The sequence below is a fragment of the Lissotriton vulgaris genome, chromosome 7 (assembly GCF_964263255.1).
Source record: "Lissotriton vulgaris chromosome 7, aLisVul1.2, whole genome shotgun sequence".
Lineage (NCBI taxonomy): Eukaryota > Metazoa > Chordata > Amphibia > Caudata > Salamandridae > Lissotriton > Lissotriton vulgaris.
This window is the reverse complement of record NC_141695.1, coordinates 1636690128-1636702872: the sequence shown is the minus strand read 5'-3', so window position 1 is coordinate 1636702872 and position 12745 is coordinate 1636690128. Positions and strand designations below refer to the sequence as shown.

The window sequence follows — 12745 nt, the reverse complement described above, 5'->3', positions numbered from 1 at the left end:
TTACCGAAGGTTATTTCAGCATTCCACATCAATCAGTCAGTGGAATTACCGGTTTTCTTTCCAAAACCACAAACAGTAGCTGAAAGAGCCCTACATACACTGGATGTTAGAAGGGCCATATTGTACTACATAGAAAGAACACAAACTTTCAGAAAGACAAAACAGCTATTTGTTGCGTTTTCTCCCACACATAAAGGCAATCCCATCTCCAAAGCGGGCATTGCCAGATGGATTGTAAAATGCATTCAAATATGCTACTTAAAGGCAAAGAGAACATTAACTGTTCCTCCTAGAGCTCACTCTACACGTAAACTAGGAGCATCTATGGCATTTCTGGGAAACATTCCACTAGATGACATATGCAAAGCGGCTACCTGGGTTACACCGCACACCTTCACAAAACACTATTGTGTAGATGTGCACACAACACAACAAGCTAGAGTGGGACAAGCAGTATTAAAAACATTGTTTCAGACAGTTGCAACAGACACGGGCGACCACCGCTAGGGAGAGAACTGCTATATAGTCTATTCATAATGTACCATCTGCAGCCCATATGCCTCGAACGGAATATGCTACTTACCAGTATGCATCTGTTCTTGGCATAGAGGGCTGCAGAGTGGTACATGCCCTCCCAGCCTCCCCGGAAACCTGTGTCTGTTCCAACATTATCTTATTTAGATACACTTACATGGGCACTCTTATCTGTATTCTACTATACTACTCCATCTAACCCTACTATGGCAAAACAATCTAAGGATGGAGCCGATGCCCATGCGCACTACCAACCAAGGGAGGAGTCACCAAGAGACAAAAGACTCTCCAAGAGAAAAACAAAGTGCAGTCATCCGAGCCCAACACCAGATGGCGATCTATTCATAATGTACCACTCTGCAGCCCTCTATGCCAAGAACAGATGCATACTGGTAAGTAGCATATTCCTTCCTGAGCACCAGCTCGAGGTACGGCCAATGAACCCTGTCGAAGGCCTTCTCAGCGTCCACCGCCAGCAGCATCCGCTCACCCGGGATCCGCGAAGCCTTCTCCAACATGTGCGTCACTCGCTTAGTGTTGTCGACAGTTTGCCTGCCGGGTACAAAGCCAGCCTGGTCAGCCTCAACCAGACCGGGGAGGTGCAGGGCCAGCCTGGACGCCAGGATCCCCGTGTACAGCTTGAGGTCGACATTCAGGAGCGAGATGGGCCTATACGAGCCACATAAGGCCCGATCCTTCCCAGGCTTCGGGATCACCGAAACCGTCGCACTGTCCGGTGGGATGGCTCCCGGGTCGGAGAAGGAGTTAAACAGCCGAGCGAGGATAGGGGCCACGACCGGGCAAAAGGTTTTGTAAAACAGGGACGTGTAACCGTCCGGGCCAGGGGCTTTCCCGTGCTTAAGTCTGGCTATAGCGGAAATTACCTCCTCAACGTGGATATCGCGCTCAAGATATTCTGCCTGAGCGGGGTCAAGCGCCGGAAGGGGCACAGACTCTAGATACTCCATGGCTTCCCGCGGTGAGGAGGGCTCCCCGGTGTACAGCGCCTCGTAGAAACTGCAGAAGGTTTCCGCTACCTCCGCATCCCCAGAAACGGCCACCCCATCCGCACCCAAGAGTTCCTTCACTACGTTACGCTGTTGCGCGACTCGGAGTCTATGCGCCAGGAGTTTGCCGCACCTATCTCCCCCTGTATAAAATGCATGCTTCAGACGTAACGCTGCGTATTCCGCCCTATCCATGTCCAGCGCCGACAGGAGCTTCCTAGCAGCCTTCAACTGCCTCCAAACCCTTGGGGCGCCCGTGCGGCGGTGGACCTGTTCGAGCTCCCGGACCTGGGTAGTCAGCTCCTCCCTCTTCCGCTGCCGCTCCCTGTTTTCTGCAGGGCAGCAGCGCGGGACAGGTAAAAGTAGGCCAAGCGCGAGCACAGGTAACATCGGAGGGTTCTTTCCCAACCCCTGAACAACTCCCAACCCCACCCCAAACAAACCAATGGCAACCGGCCAAATACCAACTCGAACAACCCATTGTCTCAGTCAAGTCCCAAAACGGACAAGTCTGTAGAAAGTAGTGAAAGTGGACGTCCGGCCACTCACTTCCCCCCGCTCCCCCCCGACCCCCCTCCAGCCCTCGAACCTGGCATCGAAGAAGCTGTGTCCATCTCCCCCCGGAGTGAGTCTAGGCCGTCAAGGCCACACCGTTGGAGGCGGCCGAGTCCCTGGCCGCTTCTCTCAAGGCACTGGCCATGTCCGCTCTGATGGTGGGCGAATCAGGACGCCCAGCGCTCGCCGCCGATCGCCTTCTCGCTGACCTCCGCCGACCCCCTCTATCTGAGCGCATCCAAGTCGGCGTTGCTCCATCCTCCTCCGTAGCCGTGAGCCCCAAGACACCGCAAATATCCTGCAAGGAGCGCAGCTGGTGAAGCACCCCGTTCCAACGAAATATCAAGCGGAAGGGATGCCCCCAGGAGTACGGCGTCTCATGTTCACGCAGGAAATCGGTTGCAATCTTGAAGGACCTGCGCTTCTGCAATGTGATGGCGGACAGGTCCTGATATAGCGCTACGGGCCGCTCTCGGAAAGTCAGTGGTTGTTTCCTGCGGGCTTCGGACATGATGCGCTCCTTCAGCGGGAAGTCAGGCAGGAAGGCCAAGATGTCTGGCGGGGGCGCCGCCGACTGACGCTGTCGGCCAACTCCGTGGGCCCTATCAATGCAGATAGGAAAGTCCGCGGCCTCTCCTAGAATCTCCCGGAACAAGTATTGCAAATAGCCCACCAGGTCCGTCCCTTCGTCAGCAGACGGTACACCCCGTACCTGTATATTATTCCGCCTCGACCTGTTCTCTAGGTCCTCGGTGTGGGCCTGGAGTTCAACACATTGCTCCCGGAGACGGAGAACGTCCTGTTGCAAGTGGACAATCTCGTCGTCCCGGCGTTGGGCCGCTGTCTCCACCGTCTCTATCCGTTCACCAAGGCCCTCCACCTCTCTGCGGACCTCGCGGACTTCACTGGCCACCTCCTGCTTCAGCGTCTGGAAGTCCTCCTTAAGCGAGCTGAACAGTTCCTCCATGAAAGATCTCGTGACAGGGGGTTCTCCCCCGGTCGCGTCCGCTGTGGCTCGGGAAGATCCCGGCGACGGTTGCGCCCTGTCTCGCTGTGGCTGGGCCCTGCCAAGCATGTCCGGCAGGGTACGGTCTCCCTTCCTCGATCCTCCTCTTCCAGACATCCTTGTCGCACTCAACTGAGGAAGGGGCACGGGCCCCGGGCACTTCGGGGAATTTCCAACAACCAGCAGGGTCCCAGCAAGCCGTGGGCGCCCGACCAAGATAGCAACTGGGATCCTCCCCGGGGGAACCCCGGCTGGCGCGTCCCACAGAAGGGAAGAGCTGTACAGAGGCAGAGATGCAGGAAATGGCTTCAAGCGACTCTGAAGGAGGTCTGCGACTCTGTCCCCGCGGAGACAAAATGGCGGTTGGGTGGGGCCAAGCGGATCGTCCGAGCCCGGCGATGCCACCGGGGCCACCCCAGAAGCCAAGCAAGTGGGAGAGTTCTCCAACGGGGGTCGTCCGACTAGAAAGGAGAGACAGTCGATCTGGCTCCGGTCCCAAATCGATCGTCCTCTGGCCCCGGGGCCGGGGATCTCGCCATAGGGGAGGCCACCACCTCAAGTTCAAGCACCACGACACTCACTCGGGAGGTCCCCCGTGTAGTGGATCACACAGCCGACAGCTCTCCTTCGATCTCCGTCGAGCACCGGGGCGGTCTCCACACCAGGTCGCTAGCCATCAGCACCAGGCCCAGCCGAGGCGTCTGGACAGCACTCCGATCTGCTCCGCCTCCAGAGCGCTCCGTCGTCTTGCGATCGGTCTTTTAAGGTGCTTCCACTGAAGCAATCAGGGCCAAAGTAGCATCAATGCGTGCTCCAGGTTCTCCGCCACACGCCTCTCAGCCGCTGAGCATCAGCGGGGGGAGAGAAGCTGATGAAAAAGGGCTCGAGCCTAGACGGGCCGGAGGAGCTGCGGGAAGAAGCGTCCGCTCACCCCGCCATCTTGGCCATAAGCCATGCCTCTTAATTAAAGTGCTTTATCATAACAGTTGATAACCATCCCTGCTTTGGAAAACATTGTAGGGCACCTCTCACCGTTTTCACTAGACCCTCTCTAAAAACCGGGACAAGACCTACATTTACCAAAAATCTACCGGTACAGCTGGTGGAAAACCAGGACTGCCCTGGCAAATCCGAGATGCCTGGTCACCCTACCATTCAGTTTTATGTGGTCAGTTTATTTGAGGTCAGTTTCATATGAGCGCTCCTAGGCAGGGCTTTAAGAATGCCGGGTCCTGCCTTTGCTCAGCACGGCCAGTTCTTAAAAGCGGGTTATGAGACGGGCACCTTTCGGTACCACCACTGCTCAAAGCCTTTGATGTAACCTCAAAGAGACTCGTTTTATTTATTTTTTTACAGTTTCATCGTTTCAGAATTGAAGCATTTCAATATTATATACAACAAAGCCACAGTTGTTGCAGAGTGACTAGGGAGTGCTATGGAGTGCTAGGGACTGCAGAGTGACTGCAGAGGCTAATGGCAATGTAAATGACAATGCCATTTATTTATCTGTTTTCAAAACCAACACATAAATACAAATTTTGTCATTTACAATGCCAATAGCTCTAACTTTTCCAAAGGCGAAACCATTGCATTGTAAATGCTTGTTACATCTTCCTGCTACGCAGCTCTGTGGCGCTTACTGGATGTACTACGAATTCCGATTTACTCACCTGTTATCAGGAGAGACCTCAGTGCTGCATCTTTGAGCCCAGTACTGATCCTGAAAATTAATTCTAACCATACTTACCAGTACCTTGAATTTCCTTCCATAGGCTAACATTGACTGGTTTCTCTTGGAAATTCTTCTTAGTGTGGAGTTTTGGAACTTTTAAATATTCACCTAAAATCATCCAAACAACGAATTCCGATTTACTCACCTGTTATCAGGAGAGAACCCAGTGCTGCATCTTTTAGCCCAGCACTAACCCTGAAAAGTAATTGTAGCCATACTTACCACTAACTTGAATTTTCTTCCATAGGAATCCATTGTCTGGTTTTCACCAGAAAAGTTTCTATTTTCACAAACTACAAATATTCCTAAAAAATCGACTGTATGACTTATACGCATCTTTTTAACTGTTTACAGGAGATGCACCAGTGCTGGATCCAGGATCCACCACTGAGTACGAAAAAGTAACGATAACACTACTTACCTGCTAAGTGAATTTCCTCTAATAGGATAACATTGGTGATTCTATGTGAGAAGTGTCAACTTTTAAAATACAATAATATTCCTTAAAAATCACTACTGTAACCAAAACGCTTTTACTCAACTGTTTACAGGAGATGTTCAAAGACTGAATCTAGGATCCAGTCCTGTGGTTAGAAAAGTAAACCATAAAGTAAAGTAACTAATTGCATTTAACTAGAAATTCACATTGAGCTCAATGTTGCATTGTGTTTGAAATTGATTTGCCCATTGCAACAACTGTAACTACTGTACTTAGGTCTATTGCCTATTTGCAAAGTATTTAAACTGAAGTAATTCATTCTGAGAAAGTATATTTTGTAATGTAATGTATAATGTAATTATAATGTAATTTAAAAAATAAAATATCTAAAAATAAATAGTTAAAAAAACTTAGTAAATCAGTATCAAGCAAATAAATATAACAATTAATACATTTAAAAATTGTCATTTACAAAACCTTTGAAATTCACTGAAAAAAACATAGGTTTCAGACATGTTATAGTTAGGAATTAGCAATTAAAAAACCTTAGAAATTCACTGAAAAAAACATAGGTTTTAGGGGTGTTATAGTTAGCTGGACATTTTACTTGTACAAAACCATTGAAATTCCTCCGTTCTAGTTAGTTGTACTAACTGTAACTCTCGCACACGCAATCCACTGCTGATGATGTCACATATTACATCATTCATGACATTGTCAGTGACATCTCAAATGACATCACTGATGACATCACTGATGACATCATCCAGTGAATGTGGTTTGGGAATGTGGTTAATGCAGAAACGCATGTCTAGAGTTGCACGGCACAAGCTGAACCAACAAGGGTGAAACATTTAAGACTACTACTTAAGTAAGTGTTACAATGCACTGCATTTACCATGTGGCCTTGGAGCAAATTGAGTGTTGAGATGTGAGGCAGTGTGCTCCCACCCCCTCCAACTCAAGAAGACCCAGTTTGCCAGAGTTCAAATCCAAAAACAACAAGCATTTACAATGCAACGGTTTCGCCTTTGTAAAAGTTAGAGCTATTGGCATTGTAAATGATAAATTTTGTATTTATGTGTTGGTTTTGAAAACAGATAAATAAATGTCATTGTCATTTTCAATGCCAATAGCTTAATCTCTCGCAAATGCGAGACCTATTCCATTTGCACCCACACGCACACACACACAGAGAGCCACCCACCCACACACAGAGCCACCCACACACAGAGCCACCCACACACACAGCCACCTAAAAAAAAAAGCTAGCCACACACACAGAGCCCCAACACACACAGAGCCCCAACACACACAGAGCCCCAACACACACAGAGCCCCAACACACACAGAGCCCCAACACACACAGAGCCCCAACACACACAGAGCCCCAACAAACACAGAGCCCCAACACACACAGAGCCCCAACACACACAGCCCCAACACACACAGTACAGAAAATAAGTTGAGGACTGTGCACCAACGCTCTGTAATGAGTACACATTTGCAGGCAGCTGCACACTGTAAGGAATGCATGCTTATTTTGTACATATATATTCAACCTAGCTCGTTCACATATTGTAAGCACTCTGCTATGTGACCTATACTGAGCAGACCTATGTCACCAAAATACACTGCAAGCACCCACCTATGTAGCCTATGATGTGCAGTTCAACGACCATACCCTACACATGAAGCTTTATACCAAAACACACTGCATGCCCAGGCCCGTCACCCACGATACACAGTGCAAAATCAGCTCCACCAGCTGGAAAACAAAAACCTACCTGCCAACCACAATACTTTTCTGAGCACGCTGACATCTGTCATACTGAGCACTCTGCTTACAGCCACAGGGCATTACGCACATCAACCTAGAGTACAAAACAGAATGCAATCACATACAGTAAACTGCTCGCTATCTGTCGCAAACTGACCAAATCCAATTGTCATACATGATACACGCAAATCCAGGTGTGACTTACAGCAAACTACAGCCGGCTCTTGCTAACTTTTCTACGCGGTGCACAGCCAGTTGTTACTATTTTTGCACAGGAACCTGCCATGCACTGTACAATGCAAGCAGTTGTTACTTTACTTTATGTGCATCCATGTGTCACCCATATAATAGTATGCACAGCTGGATGACAACCACTGTGCAGACAGATGAAACTAATGGTGCACAATCAGCTGTCACTCCTAGTACACTGCACAGCCAGCTGTCACCTGTAAAATGTACGACTAGGAGTTGCCTACAGTAACTGTTCCCAACCAGCTTCCAACAGTGCACAATCAATCGTCATAAGCAGCACACTTACCCGCCGTCCACAGTACAGCTGTCACCTATAGTCCAATTACACAGCCAGCTGTCACCCACCATACACAGTCATCACTACAGTACACTGGGCCAGGCAAGTGCTGTGAACTGCAATCCACTGCACATCCAGGAGACACGGACAGCGGGAGGGGGGGCGGGAACGGGCACACGGACAGCGGGAGGGGGGCGGGGAAGTATGCTTTCAGCAGCATGGACAACTTGAGTGTATGAGGGAGGGAAGCAGCAGCATGAACAACTGGAGGGGGTGAGGGAGGAAAGCAGCAGCATAGACAACTGAAGGGAGGGAAGCAGCAGCAAGGAAAACTTGAGGGACAGAAGCAGCATGGACAACAGGAGGGTGGGAGGAAAGCAGCAGCATGGACAACAGGCGGGTTGGAGGGAGGGAAGCAGCAGTATAGACAACAGGAGGGTGGAGGGATTTAAGCAGCAGCATGGACAACTGGAATGTGGGAGGAAAGCAGCAGCATAGACAACGGGAGGGTAGGGGGATTTAAGCAGCAGCATGGACTACAGTAGGGTGTAAGGGAGGGAAGCATCAGCATGGACAACGGAAGGATGGGAGGGATGCTAAGCGGTAGCATGGACAACGGGAGGGTGGGAGGAGGCAAGCTGCAGCATGGACAACAGGATGGTGGGAGGGGGAAGCTGCAGCATGGACAACGGGAGGGTGGGAGGGAGGGAAAGAAGGAATGAGGGAAGCAGCAGCATGGACCACGGGAGGGTGGGAGGGAGCAAGGGAGGGAAGCAGCAGTACAGACAACAGGAGGGAGCCACACTGACAATGAGCAGCACAACGACGGATAGAAAAACATCAACATAGCGCTCGATTTCTTGCAGTGTCTAAAATGTGGCCACATCTTGACTGCATCCAGTGACATACAACTTTTCTCCGTTTATTGACATCTCTTCCTCCCCAAGTTAAAGTTTTACTTTTGTTAATGTCTAAGCCATTTTTTTCTTGAGAGGAGACAAATGAGAGAGTGTGTGGCGTTGCGGACAGACTTTGGAACAAGGGAACCACATTTGAGTCTCGGCGTCGGTTCAATAAGCAACCTGTGATTCTGGGCATATCACATAGTTCAATCATGCCTAATAAATGAATGTGACCATGTGTGTAGTTTTGTTTCCTTATGTAAAGTGCTCCAATACCTCTAGTTCGCGCTATATAAAAAACAGCAGACAAATATAAAAAGGCAAATTATTATATTCTACCTGTTCAGTCTATATTGTCAGCTATATTCTTATTTTGCTCTGTCACGTTTCAGAGAATCCTTTCTTCAGTTTTGTTTGTCCTTTTCCGGCGGATTTCTATAGGTGTTTACTAAGGTAGAGCCCAGCAGCAGCTTTGCCACGGTCCCATTGTCCTCACGCCCTGAGGGGGGTCTTGTGCGAGTGGACACCTCCCATCCTGGGTCAGGGGGAGATGCTAATCTCCCAGGCAGGCATTCCATCCTGTGACGTGCGTCCACGTGACAGCCCGGCGACTCAACAAAGCAGCCGATGCCGACAGCGAATCCAAGTATTTATTGATCCTCGGGTGTGCAAGCAATTATTAACTATGGTGGGCTAGAAAGTTGATTTGCGGATGAATCGATTAATCATCTTTCTTTGCACTTCCAAAATACATTTAAAAAAATTGGTAATGAGATGCACAAAACGCTGAATGGAATAGCGCTCGATTTCTTGCAGTATCTAAAATGTGGCCACATCTTGACTGCATCCAGTGACATACAACTTTTCTCCGTTTAGTGACATCTCTTCCTCCCCAAGTTAAAGTTTTACTTTTGTTAATGTCTAAGCCATTTTTTTCTTGAGAGGAGACAAATGGGAGAGTGTGTGGCGTTGCGGACAGACTTTGGAACAAGGGAACCACATTTGAGTCTCGGCGTCGGTTCAATAAGCAACCTGTGATTCTGGGCATATCACATAGTTCAATCATGCCTAATAAATGAATGTGGCCATGTGTGTAGTTTTGTTTCCTTATGTAAAGCGCTCCAATACCTCTAGTTCGCGCTATATAAAAAACAGCAGACAAAAAAAATATCAGAGTTCAGCAAAAACACGAAGCTTACACAAATCTGTAACGAACTTACTGCAGCCACGAACATGACAACATAAACAAGCTCAGGCGTCCACAGACAAGGGAGAGTCACAGAAGTAGAGCCAGGCAAGGACAGAGGTACACCCCCGCTGCGGTGACTCCTGCCGTCTGCAGCTCGCAACCGATACCACACTGAGGGGGAAGCTGCATCATGGACAACGGAAGGGTGGGAGGTGGGAAGCTGCAGCATGGACAACAGGATGGTGGGGGGGAAACTGCAACATGGACAACGGAAAGGTGAGAGGGAGGGAAAGAAGGAATGAGGGAAGCAGCAGCATGGACCACAGGAGGGTGGGAGGGAGCAAGGGATTGAAGCAGCAGTACAGACAACAGGAGGGAGCAACACTGACAATGAGCAGCACAACAACTGAAAGAAAAACATCAACATAGCGCTCGATTTCTTGCAGTGTCAGGGGGCATGTAGAGACGACAGCAACAACACACACAAAGACGTAAAACAAACAGGGAGACGACATGAGACGGGGTACACATGCAAATAAAATTAGAAACAAAATGCTGCTTACCTGATCGCAAATAACAACTTCTTCCTGGCAACTGAAATCTCGCAGACCACTCCAGCTAAAGGCACTTCGAAAAAGACAAAAACATCACGGGGGGGGGACCACCCGCCCACAGCCGCATGACGTTTTAAAAGGGGCGGAAAGGGAAAAAAATCGGCGGAACGCCCACCAATCGCCTCGGTAAATGACTGACCGATCTCTCTTCCAATGGCTAGCCTCCATTTATGGAGCTAGCCAATGGAAGAGAGAGGCGAAACTAAGGCCACACTGTTCTAACATAAGATTTCGCCTGCGCAAAACGCTGCTGCGCAGCTGTTCGCCAGGCGAAACCTAAAAAGGAAAACATGAAAGGCCGCTGTTATGCACCCAGAATAAGGAGTTAAATCCCTTTACTGCTGCAGTTTAGAAAGCATCTCCAAACACATGTCTCTGAGAACCTTTTTCTTGCTATTGAACTGTTTTAAATAGTTCAGAAATGTTTCCAAGGGTGTGTGCTAAAAAGTGATAAAGTTAAGCTCTATAGTAATCTCCCATTTGCTGGCAAGCTGGGAAACGTTCTCTCAACACCATCTGGTTAAATGAGCATCATCCTTTACCAAAGTACATACTTTTAGATGGTTAGCTACTTGTAGTTAACATCTAGGTCAGTGTAGTATCTTGAATTTCTGTTGAGGTAAATTTAAGATTAAATATTCATTTTTTTACAAGGGCATATTACAAAAGTAGAGCCAAAGTAAATCCATGTAGCTAATCCTATGGCACTGGATAGCATGAGACAATCACGTGAGGTTTCATGCCTGAAGCTCCACATTTCGGTGACAAACTATCTTCTTCACTGAAATATTTCATGTTAGATGGTTATTGTTTTCTCCTATTGATATTATTTTTGTGGAGACAGAAAGGCAGCCTCTTTTCCTCTGTAATGAAAAACATGTCTAGTTTGTATCTGAAGCCTTAACATAGCAAATTTACATAGCACCTTGGTATGTTGGGGTAGTGGTGCATCAATTTACATCTTTTTTTTTTCCTTGCGTAGGATAATTTTCAAGGGTGCCCAATCCATAGTCTATGGCTGGACAACTGTCTTAGCATTTGTAGGATTCCTGACCTTATCCCGACTAAAAAACACTGGAGGATTGGAAGTTGTGATCATATGACCGTGACCTTTTGTTGCCCCATTTACTCCGTGGTAGATCTTTACCACACAGCAATGGAGGCCACAATGCCTAATTTCATGTCTTTTCTTCAAAGGTATATTCTGGCCCTCTTTTTGGCAAATTATTTAACCTTATGAAGCTAAGAAGTATGTTGAGATTGAGTCAACGTGGTTCACCTATTCTGCCCAGTTGTTCAAGATCCATATGGTATAAATGTCATCCTACTCTGAACCAGGACACAATCCATTTGAGGACAGTGCTCTTTCAAAACCAAAGTTGGTTCATAATGACAACTCAACAGTAGGTGATCTAATGGCAAAGTGACAGGATGTCCAGAAAGCTCTTAAATATTACATTCCTTTCCCAGTCTGTCTTTCTGACTCCTAATTCTGTTACAGCCTCAAAGAATTGTCAGAAGAACTTCTCAAGGCCACCTGACCAGGACTCACTCTTTGTATGGACGAAACCACCACCGGAGTCACTTAATGCAGGTCTGTTGACTTTTGCTGCTCCTCTTGCAAGAGAGACAATGTCCCTATGTTAAAGGAAAGAAACACTATCTGAACTCTCCGGGCTGCAAGCTCTTCTGTCCTTTGTGAAACGCTATGAGCTGCCTTGGAACAATTTAAAGACTTGATACAGAGGGACCAGAAAGACGATTTGCTGAAAGTAGTAAATAAAAGAATCACAATTTTTGATGAGACAGTCAGTAACTTTAAGGACATATTGAGTTTAGTGCCACAAAAGGCTTTGTAACTTAGACTAAACGTCTCTGATTCCCAATGCTGGGCAGTGAAATTGTGAAAATGCAGTTAATATTGATATGGCTCCTATATAGATGACGAAAGGCAAATACTGAAAGCCAGTGCAGAAACGCTGACCTCCTTTGTTCCGGAAAAGAGGGCAGTGTTCTCAGCATTAAACAAAACTTATGTAAGCACGTTCCAGACAGCAAATCCAGCAGGTCAAGCCATCAAATACAGGCTTCTAATCATCATCATCCTCATCACCAGAAAGCTTTTTTCAATTTATCAAACAAATCATAAAAACACAGATTCTTTCTTCTAATCATCATCATCCTCATCACCAGAAAGCTTTTTTCAATTTATCAAACAAATCATAAAAACACAGAATTACCATTTAAATTGTTAAATATAAAGCGCAATAAAGTACATAATTTCATTAACACATCACTGTGTCAGTAAATGCAAGAAATAACACAAGCAACTAAATAGCCAGGCGTCTGATAAAAAAAGAATGAAAGTCGAGGAGCTCAGAAGCCCACTCCCTGATTGTGGGATGCCTGTAGGGTGCCAGGGACTCCACCTCTAAGCACCCTAGTGGGTGTAATCATA

The 12745-nt window shown here is 47.5% G+C and overlaps 1 protein-coding gene across 4 annotated transcripts in view; it reads left to right on the top strand.

Moving 5' to 3' along the window:
* The window catches only part of ZMYND8 (zinc finger MYND-type containing 8), a 417579-nt gene that overhangs the window by 129936 nt on the left and 274898 nt on the right, over nt 1-12745 (top strand). For 2 of the 4 annotated variants that reach the window (XM_086932600.1, XM_086932599.1), the window contains exon 4: nt 11789-11881. The exons of the other annotated variants lie outside the window; for them this stretch is intronic. In XM_086932600.1, coding sequence (XP_086788726.1) covers nt 11789-11881 — 93 coding nt within the window. The remainder of the gene's footprint in view (nt 1-11788; nt 11882-12745) is intronic. 4 annotated transcript variants of the gene reach the window in all.